General features: G+C 36.8%; 2 protein-coding genes across 2 annotated transcripts in view; one reads left to right on the top strand and one right to left on the bottom strand.

Annotated features, from left to right (window-relative positions):
- Positions 1-3741: 3741 nt before the first annotated feature.
- LOC121428082 (sigma non-opioid intracellular receptor 1-like) lies at positions 3742-10467 on the bottom strand. Its single transcript, XM_041624659.1, has 4 exons — positions 10315-10467; positions 7174-7374; positions 6115-6207; positions 3742-4478 (listed from the first exon to the last, which is right to left on the bottom strand). Exons 1-4 carry the CDS (start codon positions 10436-10438, stop codon positions 4267-4269), a joined length of 630 nt encoding a protein of 209 aa, XP_041480593.1. The 5' UTR covers positions 10439-10467; the 3' UTR covers positions 3742-4266.
- A 306-nt stretch (positions 10468-10773) lies between these two features.
- The window catches only part of LOC121427632 (exosome component 10-like), a 73949-nt gene continuing 70576 nt past the window's right edge, over positions 10774-14146 (top strand). Inside the window, exon 1 of the mRNA XM_041624134.1 lies at positions 10774-10940. Within this exon, the coding sequence (XP_041480068.1) occupies positions 10866-10940 (75 nt within the window). The 5' untranslated portion in view covers positions 10774-10865. The remainder of the gene's footprint in view (positions 10941-14146) is intronic.

The following is a 14146-nucleotide window of genomic DNA, read 5'->3' as shown; positions in this document are numbered from 1 at the left end:
GAATTATTGCAATGTTCATCTTCACCATTGCCTTCATTTGCAAAAGTTAAAGACCACCTTAAAATTGTTGTGTATACCACATGTATATAACTGTAATACATATAGGCCGAATCTCATTTTAAAAATATGCCTAACTTTTTTGTTGATTCCGTGCTCAAGTGAAGGGTTAAAGGGAAATTTGTTTAAATAAATTACCCACAATAGCTTTGAAGTAAAACATAGTTATGATAACAAATGGATTACAAGTAGTCAAGCTATTGCTGCCCAAATTTATTGCCTTTTAACCATTCAAATCAAACACAAATTCAACAGCAACTAATAATATAGGCCAGTTTTAATGAAATTTACTCTACTATACAAACTTTCAGGTGGTCTTATACCACCATGACCACCACCATCATCAGCATCATTCTTTACCATCATCACTTTCATTATCATTATACTACTAATCTTCATTATCATCACTACCATGTTCATTATTACCATCATTATCACTATCACCGTCATCATCATCCCTATCATCATCATCCTTATCATCATCATCCCTGTCATCATCATACTGCTCATGATCATCATCATACTTATCATAATCATCATCCCTATCATAATTATCGTCCCTATCATCATTCCTATAATCATCATCATCATCCTTATCATCATCCCTATCATCATCCCCCTCCTCATCATCATCCCTATCACTTACGTCACCATCATCATCATCATCCCTATCATCACCATCATCCTTATCATCCCTATCACCATCATCATCATCCCTTTCATCATCACCATCATCATCCTCCTCGTCATCATTATCCCCATCACTTTCGTCATCATTATCACCAACATCATCATCCCTATCATCATCATCATAATCCCTATCACCATTATCATCATCCCTATCATCATCATCATCATCATCATCCTTTTCATCATCACCATCATCGTCATCATTACCATCATCATCAAAGCATCATTACCAACACCACCATCATCATCGTCATCACCACCACAGTCACCATCATGAATGACAAATGAAACAAATGCAAACAGACCATGATAATTCAGTCTTCTTGAAATAAATTTTAATGAAGATAATTTGGTTAGAAAATCAGACTATACAATTTTCATCATCTAAAATGTACAACCAGCAGAACAAGACAAGGATGATTGAATACAGATTTACAATCTAATTCTTTCATTGAATTGCACATAAGACACAACCACACATAAGTTAAACAAATTATCATTTGTGAAATCCAAAGCACACAGTTAAAACAATTCATCCACAGCATAATGATGATACATAATTACATATAATAACGAAGCGGTTGGGTTCTGGAAATTGGTAGCCTGCCTGTCTGTATTTTTCTAATTGATGAGCTACAAAGGGTAAATTGCCAATTTGTCTTCTGCCAACTCATCCACTCCCCACATGGTCTACTTTCATTTAATCTAATTCACGAGTGGATACCATGAGCGACCATGGGGTCTCGAAAAGCACCATAAATACGTAATTTCCATATTCTGAAACTGCACCCCTGCAATATCCCCTGAAATGAACCCCTGAACCGCTCTGTGTTGGCGATCAGGGGCTCATGCACAGTGGCTGCAGAGCCCAGGGGCCACTTCCATTGACGAATGGATACCACGCGCGACCATGGGGTCTCAAAAAAGCACCCTAAACACGTATTTTCCACATTTAGAAAATGCACCCCTTAACAAGTATTGGCGTGTGAAACCCTACCCTTAACAAGTATTGGAAACAAAACGATACTCTTGGCAAATATCCCCTGAAATGAACCCCGGAACAAGTACAGGAATGTTTTATTGTTACGAGTCCTTCAGTTGTCGGCTTTACCTTATGGTTTAGTACGGCGACCCCACCTTCTACACCTCGCACAAATCGGACACTAAACACGAAGTGTTGGGGCAAAAAGGACATCCTTTATAAAACATTTTAATTTTGTGTTATCATCCCCGCAAATTAGACCCTAAACACGTAATTTTCCTAGCGAAATAGATACCTTTTTTTTCTTATTTTTGTGTTTTTGACACCCTTATCATGTTACGTACGTAACGTGCCCTATCGTTAAAAGGACATGCTTTTTACATGTTTTTTTGGTCGCGCATGGTATCCACTCGTCAATGTATGTGGCCCCCCCCGGGCTAATGCCATTCCATCCATCAACATTTCATCTAACAACCATTTGGTCCAATCATCACTTCGTCTAATCACCAGTTCGTACGTCTATTACCATTTTGTCTCATAACCAGTTAGTCTAATATCTGTTTCATTTCCATTCATTTTGCACAATGAACACTTGGTCCAATTAAACCAAGTGGTATATGGACTAAATAGCTATTGGACCAACTGGTTATTAGACGAAATGGTGAGTGAACATATTGGCAATTAGACCATGTGGATAGTGGATAGTGGTATGCCAAATGATAGTGGACGAGTTGGTATTTGGACGAATTGGCATTAGACGAATCGGAAATAAACCCTACAAAGGAATGTATATTCATATAAATGTAATATTATAATCATCATATCACCATGGCATATCAATTCGAGGTAAAAATCCAAACATTCAACATTTTCTCTCCAATTAATGTGCTATCCCAAAGCATGCATATTCATAGTATAAATATATTTATCATACCACTCTTGTATGAAAGATACCAAATAAATTGGCCAGAGGTAACCGGTCAGAGGTAATATTTTGGAAGTGACGTGTTAGACAAAAGAATATATATATTCAATATATCATGATCATTACAACATTCTTGCATATCAATGGCAATTGTGATACTCTCCAACATCAAAATGGATGTAATGTGCTATACAAAACATTGTACATTCATCACGATCATTTTTTATTATCATTATTATTATCAGAACTCAGTCAAACATTCCTAAAATATATTGAAGTGTACCAATTTTTATTTGATATTTTTACTCTTCACTTTTAGACACAAAATTTGATCAGTAAGAAGGTACCTTACATCTCAAATGTTAATAAAAAGAATTGGTGCTGGTCCTATTTCAGATAGAGTTGCTTTAATCTCCATCTTTTCTCCCAGCTATTTTTTTCCCTTTTAATCCAACCATACAATGATTTTTTTTGGGTGATTTGTTATTTTATTAGCTCCCCCTTCACTTGCGCACATTGAGCATCTCTTACAAGATGGATATGACACTTAATAAATTGCATTTATTCATTTTATTTTACAATAAGGTTCCATATTCCAAACGTTTGTAAGTACAAAGAGCAAAATAAGGTTTATTATTCCAAAGGTACGATAGCCCAAAATGACTTTTTACAGAATCCAATATAATGACCACCCAAGTGTCTGTTTATATGAATAAACAATATGCGCCGAAGGATTCTGGAAGAAATTGTGTAAATGCTGAGAAATAAGCAAAATAAGCGCGGATTCAGGCACTTCCGTGAGCTTTTTATTCCAGCAATATAATATACACTGTCCCATGTGTGCCTATCTGTGTTGGCTATCTTCAGTGTGATTGTTTTTCAGCGTAGATTTAATGATTTCACAAAGTTCAGTTTATGGACTGTACCATGACATAGTTATACTTAACCTTGGTTCTACATACTTTCTCACAAAATCAGTGTTTTACTTCAACTACTGTAATTTAGCTTTAATTTGCAAAATAAACTACTTGGAATATATAGACCTTCAGACCACTGAATCTTCAAAATAATGAAAATTCAATTTAATTTTTATTTAATATTCGAATTAAACAAACAAACTTGTGTTATGTCTCATTTGGTAGAGCATCTGTCTCACAACTAGGAGAGAACAGGAGTTCAAACCCCGGCCGTGTCAGACCAAAAGACATTAAAAGATGGGATTTGCCGCTACCCTGTTAGGCGTTCCACACTTAAAGGGATGGAGCCTCGCTGATCTTGTGCTGCACTGTGGCTGCCGGGCCCACGATCAATTGGGCAAAATGAATTTGCAAAATATTTCTATTCTCAGATTTCTATTTCGAACTATGAAATATGGATTTTCATTTTCAGAATTTCAGTTTGACCAACCTTTAGAATATCGAACCTTATGTCATTTTATAATAAAAAAACTTTTTACTCATGAACCATCAGAATACTGAACCTTCATAAAGGTGAATAATCGGAATTAAAAATCTTTACTCAAAGTAACTGGCAATCATAAACTTCTAACCTCTCCCCCCCTCCCACACCCCCTATTCTGTTTAACTAATCCACTACCTATCATGAACCATCATCAAAGAACACACAGCAGTTCCTGGAACAGTGCCTCTGCATAGATCCTGACGATTCTGTAGAGTGTATAGAAATCTTGGGTACTGAAGATGGTGTCGGATATGGCAAACGGGAGGGTGGAGGGTATAAAACCGCGCCCATATTCAACCATCCAGGTGCCAGCGGTCCATTGGACGGAAGTGGCCTCACCCCAAGCATGAAGTAAGGTAACTCCTATTATCAAGAAAAAAAAAACATGACATCGGTTCACTGATGTAAGACAAGTCTGAAAGGTTTGTACTTCTTCACAATGTCTGTGCATTAGCGCTCCACTCTAAGCATGCAGGATCACCAGGATGATAACAAATTGTTGAAATATTTTTGTTGAAAACATATTCCAAGAAAAATAGCCTTTTCAATCATAACTTAAGTTGATTATAATCCCCCACCCTATCCAAAGTAAATGAAATCATTAAGGCTGTGAGTACAATGCCTCTCAGAAAAAAAAAAAGAAAACAGGATTCATCATTAACTTCTCACCTTGTGGGTCGTGGAGCGGAGAGAAAAAAATCATCACCGCTCGCTACCATTTACCATTTTCGATTTCGAGTGTTGTTTTTTTGTTTTCGATTTTTTCCCCTATTTTGAGAGCAAAATTCAACCCTCTTTCCCTACCGCTCCACGACCACTCCAACAACGCTCGGGCAGTGTGACCAGGCCTTTAGGTTTATAATGATAAAATAATATTTCATTCCTAATTTGCAATTTTTCTTCTTTATTTTGATAGGGGCATACCATATAAGGTCATGATATGAAAGATGGACAAGAGTTTGACAATGTAATGTCAGGATTATAGGACAAGTCCACCCCAACAAAAAGTTAATTTGAATAAAAAAAGAAAAATCCAACAAGTATACCACTGAAAATTTCAACAAAATCAGATGTGAAATAAGAAAGTTATGACATTTTAAACTTTCGCTTAATTTCATGAAACAGTTATAGGCACATCCTGGCTGGTATGCTAATGAGGAGACAGTGACGTCATCCACTCAGTATTTCTTTTGTATTTTGTTATATAAAATATTCAAATTTTCTCCTCATTGTCAAGTTATTCAACAATTAATTCCTCCCTGAACATGTGGAATTAGTATTGTTTAGTACTATATGTTTCAGTCAAGTTGGTCCTTTGTTGTCAAATCTATAAAAAATGAAATATTGTAAAATTCAAACAATAAAAAACAAAAGAAATAGTGAGTGATGGACGTCGTTGACCGACTCTAGTTTTGCATATCACTGTTTTGTGAAAAGTAAGTGAAACTTTAAAATGTCATAACTTTCTTATTTTACATCTGATTTTGATGAAATTTTCAGCACAATGCTTGTTTGATTTTTCTCTATTTATCCAAGTCAGCATTTTTCTGGGGTGGACTTGATTTTTAAGTTGCACTTAGAAATAGTCTAGATGTTTTAATTAACAAGAAAAGGGTTTTAAGGAGAAATCGTCAATAGCATTTCTCACTGTCCTTTGTAATGCTTCTCTCACAAAATCGCTGCATCAGAGTGAAGACCAGTTTACAAATGAGTTTCTGCACAAATCGTTCTGACATGGCTCTGTTTTTACTGTTTACAATGTGGTATGCCTTATGCACAAAGGATTCCCTAAATTATAATTTCAAATTTGTAACCAAAACATATAATTTGATATTTATAATATCTTTGAAAACAAGTTTTTTTATGGGACACAAAGATTTTCCTGAACCTTCAACCAGTTTGGATAATCAACATTGTACTGTGATTTTAGAATGATGGAGGCAGTAAATGTACAAAAGAAATAGGGAAATACTAAGATTCAAGGAATGATAATTCTTACCTGGTCCATACTCTTCACTTTCCGTTGTTCCTTCTTTCCACTGCCGAAAATTCCCACTTATGATCGTGTCAGAAACATTTGCCCAATATCGACCTGTGCAAAACAATAATAGAGTGATAGAAATTAATATCTTTTCCATCGGATTCCTGTCCATTTTCTATCTATTGATTTTCCTTCCTTTCCAACTTATAATGAACAAAAAAATGCCTTTGTAATACTCTTGGTTGTTGATTACACATGTACTTGTAAGTTTACACATGTACTCATGCTTTCATAGAACAGGTAAAATATTCTCCCCCCCCCCTGCAACCAATTCTGCAAATCAAATGTTTTTGGATCCCCCACAAAAAAATAAATATCCATTAAAAAAGCACAATATGTTACTCGGGTTTGAAATAATTTTCCTTTTTAGAGGCTATTTTGGGCCAAATTGAGGCGATTGCTGAATTTGAAGACTTATTCTATTTCAAGGATTATTTTTTTTATAGCTCGACAAGCATTTGTGCCGTAAGAGTCTTTCTCATTTTTCTGTTGTATATAGAATCTTGATCTTCTAAATGCCCTTGAATAATGTTGTTTTGCAATAATATTGGCGCAACTTTGGAAAAGTTGGTAGCCCCAAAGCATTTCATTTGCAAACTTTAGGGGTGACCTGGCTGTTATAGGGCAAAATCACTGTCATCCTCATGTATTCCCAATGCTTCTCTTAATAATAATAGCTGGATTTGTAAAGCTCTGTTTGCCTTAGGATACAAGCGCTGCTATTATCATCACGGCTTTGGCTGCGCTGACCATATGTGTGTTCAAGCATTTGAGAAATTTCTTCCTACCGGGTACCCATTCACCTCACCTGGGTTGAGTGCAGTACAATGTGGGTAAACTTCTTGCTGAAGGAAAACATGCCATTGCTGGGATCGAACCCACGTCCCTCAGTTTGAAAGACGAGAGTCATAACCACTAGACATGACACCCCCACCTTACTACATCAGCAAGCTACCCTACCCAAGGGTATCAAACAAGCCTAATGATCAGCTTGAAGAACAATCTTTTATTCCTCACCAGAATGACCACCAGTATCAACCGCAGTGCCAAAGAATAGAATATACTCGGTGAGCGAGGCATGTACAAGACACATGGCCCCCATCCAGCCACCGGCATTCATGAAGATCCATTCCTCCCTCTCTTTAGGTAAGATATGACCAGGATATCTCTCCCGAAGAACCTCACCAACCTTGTCAAAGGCATCTTGGTGTGGGAGTCCTGTCAGAAAGAAATACAATTGTTATGTTATTTTTTTATATATAGTGAGGCAATCCAAATACCCTAGGATAACCCTGCCCCCAGGAAGATTCCGCCACAAATATTAAACAAAAACTTTCTAAAGTATCTTGAAGCCTTATAACAGAGGATCATGTCTTCGAATTACATTGCAACCTAGAGTTCTTTAGCAAGGCATCAATCAAACTCTTTGCCACTCTCCACCCAGGAGTTAATTTGGGTATTCGTGATATTATATATATGCAAAAGCCGAAATGCCCTTATTTGAAGTGCTCACTGATACAAAGATATGGCTGTACAAGCATGTAAAACATTTAATCAAACAGTGTCATATAAGTCTTATGGTAAGAAATCAGTGAATGAAAAGTGGTAAGGGTAATTTATACTTTGTAATTGGATAGTTGTAACTTAACAAATTCATAACTTAGATAATTATTTAGAACAAATGAGACGATATTCAACACCATGCTAGGTGACATGTTTGTCTTGATGAAGATGAAAATGATGAATGCGATGAAGATGATGGTGATTAAGATGGTGATAATTATGATGATGATGTTGTTGACAATGATAGTGATGACAATGAATGTGGTGATGATTTTATGATGAAAGTGATGAATTTATGATTTCAGGTACAAGTGGCAGCTTTGCCTGCATTACACAATTCGAAATAGCTCTGTTGAATATGAAAGTTCACAAAAAAAAATCATTTTGAGAATAAAAAACTATATCCATTGACCCAAAATGACTTTAGACCTCTATGTCAATGTTTAATGACCTCGATAAATAAACTTAATAAGATGCCAATTCGAAAAATACCCCCAACATGGTGAGAATTCATTGACCTTAAATGACCTTTAATCTTGGTTGTGTGACCCGAAACTTTCACAGGATGTATCGGAATACTTTATTGTCCTTTTGTCCAAGTTTCATGAAGTAGATCCATAAAATTTCAAAAAGTTAATATGACAATTCTGGACACAATTATATAACCCCCAACATGGCAAAAGTTTGTTGACCCTAAATGACCTTGGTCATGTGACCTGAAACTCAGGCAAAAACTTCAGGGATACTTGATTGCTCATATGTCCAAGTTTCATGAATTAGCTAGCTCCATAAAATTTCATTCATGATGACAATTTCACAAATACCACAAACATGGCCAAAGTTCATTGACCTTTACATCCTTAAGTGACCTTTGACCTTGGTCATGTGACCTGAAACTCAGGCAGGATCTTCAGTGATAAACTATTACCCTTATGTCTAAGTTTCATGAGCTGGGTCAATATCCTTTCTAAATATGACATTTCAAAAACTTAACCTTAGTTAAGATTTCTATAATGATTCCCCCGAAATGGTCTAAGTTTGTTGACCCTAAATAACTTTTGACCTTATTCATGTGACCTGAAACTCAGGCAGGTGTTGAGTAATACTTGATTACCCTTATGTCCAAGTTTCATGAGCGAGGTCCATAGAATTGTAAGTTATGATGACAATTCAAAAACTTAACCTGGGTAATAATAATAATTAACATCATAGCGCTTTATCACGAAGAAGTCTCTAAGTGAAATAGAAAGATAAGAAATTTCAGCTAAAATCAATTATACATTTTTACAGTTGAAAGTACAGTTAAAGCTGCATACCGTATGCTAAGAATGATGGGTTAACATTTCAATGTTGACAATGCATCATCTATATGCACCAATGCTCATGTAAAGGGCATTGATAAAATAGACTTTCATGTGTGTATATATATGAAAGATCTTCCAATGGAATCCAATATACAGTATGTATTTGATTAGTGGTGTACTATTATCTTATACTCTGTTTTAATTAGAATATACAACATTTATGAAGATGGTTTTTCACTGCTAAACATTTTAAACACTATGGTACTTGAAAAATGGCAAATAGATACATTGTAAATGAATTACATAGAACATATGTGCACACTGGCAGATAATATGCAAATTAACTGGTTTAAATTGGAACCAGTTGGGTAACTGGAAAATTGGCAATTGGAAGTAATTTCTAGTTACCCAACTGGATCCAGTTAGGATTTCCAGTTACCCAACTGGCTCTAGTTTTATTTCCAATTAGATTTAATTTCCAGTTACCCATCTTTCCAATTCCAGTTTAATAGAAGTCATCTCCAGTTACCCATGCAACTGGTTCCAGTTAGGATTTCCAGTTACCCAACTGGCTCTAGTTTTATTTCCAGTTACCCAACTGGTTCCAATTAGATTTAATTTCCAGTTACCCATCTTTCCAGTTACCCAATTAGTTCCAATTACCCCTCTGGTTCTAGTTAGGATTTCCAGTTGCCCAACGGTTATCCAGTTAGGATTTCCAGTTGCCCAACTGGCAGAGATGCCAAGTTCAAAGACTCGCTATGCGTGAGATTTTCTGTGAATCTAAGTGAGATCACAGACATTATGTACAATGTATATGGGGATAGGCTATGATAGTTGAGTGAGTGGGGGGGGGAGGGCACTCGACCAAAAAAGTGGTAAGGATGTGCCGCGGCGAGACAAAAAACGGGGGCCTTGGAGCGGGCTTATTTAAAAAGGAGGGTCCTTGGAACAGGCTTCGGAACGACAAATGTTTGTGAAAAGGGGGTCCATGGAACGGATCACCACATCAGAGCTACCAAGTCTCACGCATTATGTGTGAGACTCAAGCATTTTGGACTCTTGTTCATCCCCTCAAATCTCTGTCTCACGCAACTATCACAGACATGACAGAGATTTGAGGGAATGAACATGAATCCAAAATGCTTGAGTCTCACGCATAATGCACGAGACATGGTAGCTCTGAACTGGTTTAAATTGTTTTTAACTGGAAATTGTTAAAACCAGTTAAAACCAATTGAAACAAGTTGAAACCAGGCAGAAATCCATGGTTTCATTGGACTTTGCTTACCAACATATTTCTCTGCTATTCTTGCAATTGTCTGATCATCAGTTAGATACGATTTTGTCTTCAACCAGAGATGGATTCCGTAGATTAAGGCACCTAATAAAACCAGAATAAATAATTTTGACATTTTGCCTGTTTTCACCCTTCTCAATCTCACTTCAAAGTTCAAGTCACTTCCAAGTCCAACTATGTAAGTGTCCCATGAAATCACGTGACAGAGTGTTATTATCAGGTGATCGTCCAAGTGTATGCTGGTCGCCTAGCTGTACAAGTTTTTAACCTTTAAGTTTAGGAAAGATTTTTCTCATTACAAGATCTATATTAAGATATTAAGAGAAAATCCTGACGAACTTTTTAAAGCTTTAGTCTTTATAGATCTAAGTTGGATTAAAAATCTGAGAGACACAACGACCCACGTGGTGTTAATTTTGAAGATGGCGTCAGCTCAGTGTAGACTGTTGTCGAGTGTGATGAGATCGAGTCGAATCTGAGGGACGTTTTCATAATCAAACGAACAAAAGATTTAGTATATAAACATCTTCAACCGTTTAAAAATGACTGAAAAGGCTGGAGACGAAATGATGGTCAATGATGTTCCAGGCTTCACGAGTGTAAACGATTTTGCTCAGGTTTGTTAATGTTGACACACTAATTCAGTTCAGCGTGGCGTGGGGCTGAGTCCGGGTAGATGAGGGCAAAGACCTTATAATATATTACTAGACCGAAAGCTGCGCGCGCGTTCAGCACAAAACAAATGAGATTAGGCTCCGCCTACCGCGATCATTTGAAGACAAAAATAAGCCCCCATTGACATTCATGAGCGTAAATATATTCATATTCCGGCCTTGTCATTGGCTAAGAGCGTCATTAATACGCGATTTCCCCGATATTATCGGGTAAGCTTCCCGTTAACTCATTTGACCTTTCGAACGTCATTTCCGATTATGCAAATTGTATCAGTGTACTCGAACTGCATGCAAAGCAGATGCAAAGCCAGTAGCGCTCAATTTTACCGCGGGTAGAGTCTGCGAAAATGGAGAGATCTGAGCGGAGAGTACCCATTTGGCTAAGTTTTTACCTTGAAAATACGGAATATATGGACAGTCGTGAACTCATCCCGTCTTTATAATACAACGTACTGATTCGTCTATCCTTCTCAACCTAGCCGTACATTGTTTTGAGAATCTAATTTGAATTTTCCATCAACGATGTCGACCAAAACCAAGCCTCGATCATGCTGTGCACGTGCATCCCAAAACAAGACACGGGCATTCGAGCATCTATCGGCCCGGCCGGCCAGACTGGCGCCTAGCCCTGGCTTGGCGCAAGCTGTCTCCTGCCATGCCTGCATGTGGTCCTTGGTGGTACTGGTGACTATAAGAGCATCGGTGGTAGCATTTGTCTCATCCACAAGCGCTAACATCTAGCCACCTAACTCGCCAACAAAACAATTACCTAGCAGTTTTTTCTACCTTTGAGTTCCGTACACCAAGTGTCTACCGATACCGAGGAGACTACTGACTAGGGCGTGAAACAGGCCCTAAAAAAACGAACAACAACAACAAGTGGGTCTGGGACTGGGAGTCATTTCATCATTCTTATCGTTTTACGGGAGTTTCATCGATGACACTGCAGTCTGCACAAATGTCGATTTATAGTGAGTATAACTTGTCTTGAGTCTTGACATGCTTGACTTTTCTTTGACTTTATTTATTTTTTTAGAGTTAGGGGGCCTACCAATACCATGGCATCCATGCCTATCAATCATGACTAGATCTCGGCCTAGCCCTAGGCTAGGCCTATACCGTACTATGGCATAGCATAGGTCTAGATCTAGGCCTAGAATGCATATTCAATGATTTCAGAAGCATGTTTGGAGGCTCATAAATCCAAAACTAAATTAGCTTAGAACCAAATATTGTGCACATTTATGGACTTTCAGATACTCAACAGCATTACAAAAAATTGACCCAAGAGTACGGTATGTGTCGTTTTCCTGTAGGGTGCACTCAAAGTTGGATTTTTTTCAAAAGATGCCAAGTTCAAGGTCACGGATCACCTCCCGTCCCATCGAGGAGGGGGACCAATTTCTGTGTTTTGATACCTGAGAATTTTTGCTACCGGAATGTTTCGGGGCTGATTTGCGCATTCCAAAATGGTCGTAAACACCCTAAAATTGATGTTAATGACACATACATGCTTTTCAACACTTCAAATTGTGATAACTCAAAGATGAAGAGCCCAAAGACATTGATATCTTCTGTGATGATAGTCTGTAATTAGTATTAAAAGGATATATCTTCAGAAATAGTTTTTATTGTTGTTAATGACCTTGAAAACACACCTAAAATTCAATAAAAGCAGTAAATTGGCTAATTTTCCAGAATCATATGGCATTCAAATGGTATTTACATTGACTTTCAAATGGGTGTCATTTCAATACAAAGGGTGAGCTTAAGCCAAAACTTGAAAGACATGTTCAACTTTTGGTCTACTTTGAGCAACAAAATATTTGAACTCAAAACCATATAGGCCTAGCTACATGTATTTGTTTCTTCATAAGAAGCATATTAAAATTGCGCGTGTACTTTGCAGCACATTTCAAAATGGATTTTCTCACAGAGGGAATACCTGATATCTGCGGTATTAGTAGTCTGTAATGGGTTCTTGGAGGATCTACAGATTAAGTACCTATTCTCTCAGGACAATGACCTTGAAAATACAGCTGAAAATCATGAAAATCAATAAATCATACAATTTTCATAATAGTCAAGTGTTTTTATCCACTTTTAATTGTGTGGTATTCCATCTTAGATTGTGAGTTCAAAATGGATGTTCTCATAAAGAGATACATGATCAGGCTGATATTTGCAGTATTAGTCGTCTGTAAACTAAAGAGTACTTGGAAAATCTACAGTTTAGGTAACTATTCTATCAAGACAGTGGGTTAAAAACACTTGATTACTAATGAAAATTGAATGATTTATTGATTTTCATGATTATCAGCTGTATTTTCAAGGTTAAAGAGGGTGGATGTGTCATTGTTTTCCATCTTTGTCCAGTTCAATCTCACATCATTTATATTTTTTTTACCTGTCATCTCTTCAAAATTTCCAAGCCCGCTTTTCCGTTTCCCAGATCTAGCCTACATGTAGATACATTTACCTCTCTCTCGATATCTCAAAATGTAAAAACTACACCTGTATTACGTAAAGAAGTACACGAATAGACATCTCTCTGTAGGAACATTCACTGGTCAATACATTGACACATATATTTTAATAATTGACATTAAAAAAAAAACTTACATGGGGGAAGTTCCAGTGTTATGAACATATACATTTCAGATATTTGCAACTTAAAAGCATTCTGCATCCATACATATATAAAACCTCTCAAAAAAGTTTTAAAATCTGAGTGTGGCCATTATTTTTGCTTTACTCCAATTTTATGCAATGCATATTTCGATATCATTCAAAAGTTCATTTTCTTCTCTAGTTAAAACGATAACATACTTGGGCGGAATTCTGAGGTCATTTCTTGAATTGGTATTCTGAGATGACATTTTATCTTCCAGGTAAAAAAAAAAATTTGTCTGGCATATATATTTTATCTTGCGTATCTATTGATGATACGCAACAGAACAGTGCCTGCGTAGACATACCCATTGCGTATCTGGCCAAATTACCTGCGCCTGTTGTTTTGAAAACTTTATTCAGCCAATCAGAACTCTGGATTTTATGTTACTCAGAAATTTCAGAAATCTTGTCGTGCATCTTGATAAAAAAAGCTGGCTGCTGACTCATCTAAAAGATGCCACATATCAAGAGTGACA

The sequence above is a fragment of the Lytechinus variegatus genome, chromosome 14, assembly GCF_018143015.1.
Source record: "Lytechinus variegatus isolate NC3 chromosome 14, Lvar_3.0, whole genome shotgun sequence".
Taxonomy (NCBI): Eukaryota; Metazoa; Echinodermata; class Echinoidea; order Temnopleuroida; family Toxopneustidae; genus Lytechinus; species Lytechinus variegatus.
The sequence above is the reverse complement of the archived record's forward strand: the minus strand, read 5'-3'. Positions and strand labels throughout refer to the sequence as shown.

Excerpts from the sequence above, each read along its gene's own strand:
- LOC121428082 (XM_041624659.1), bottom strand. The coding sequence starts at position 10,438 with ATGTCAAAATTATTTATTCTGGTTTTATTAGGTGCCTTAATCTACGGA. Across the intron at positions 7,375-10,314 it reads AATAGCAGAGAAATATGTTG|GACTCCCACACCAAGATGCC; the intron begins GTAAGCAAAGTC and ends TCTTTCTGACAG. Across the intron at positions 6,208-7,173 it reads TGATACTGGTGGTCATTCTG|GTCGATATTGGGCAAATGTT; the intron begins GTGAGGAATAAA and ends TGTTTTGCACAG.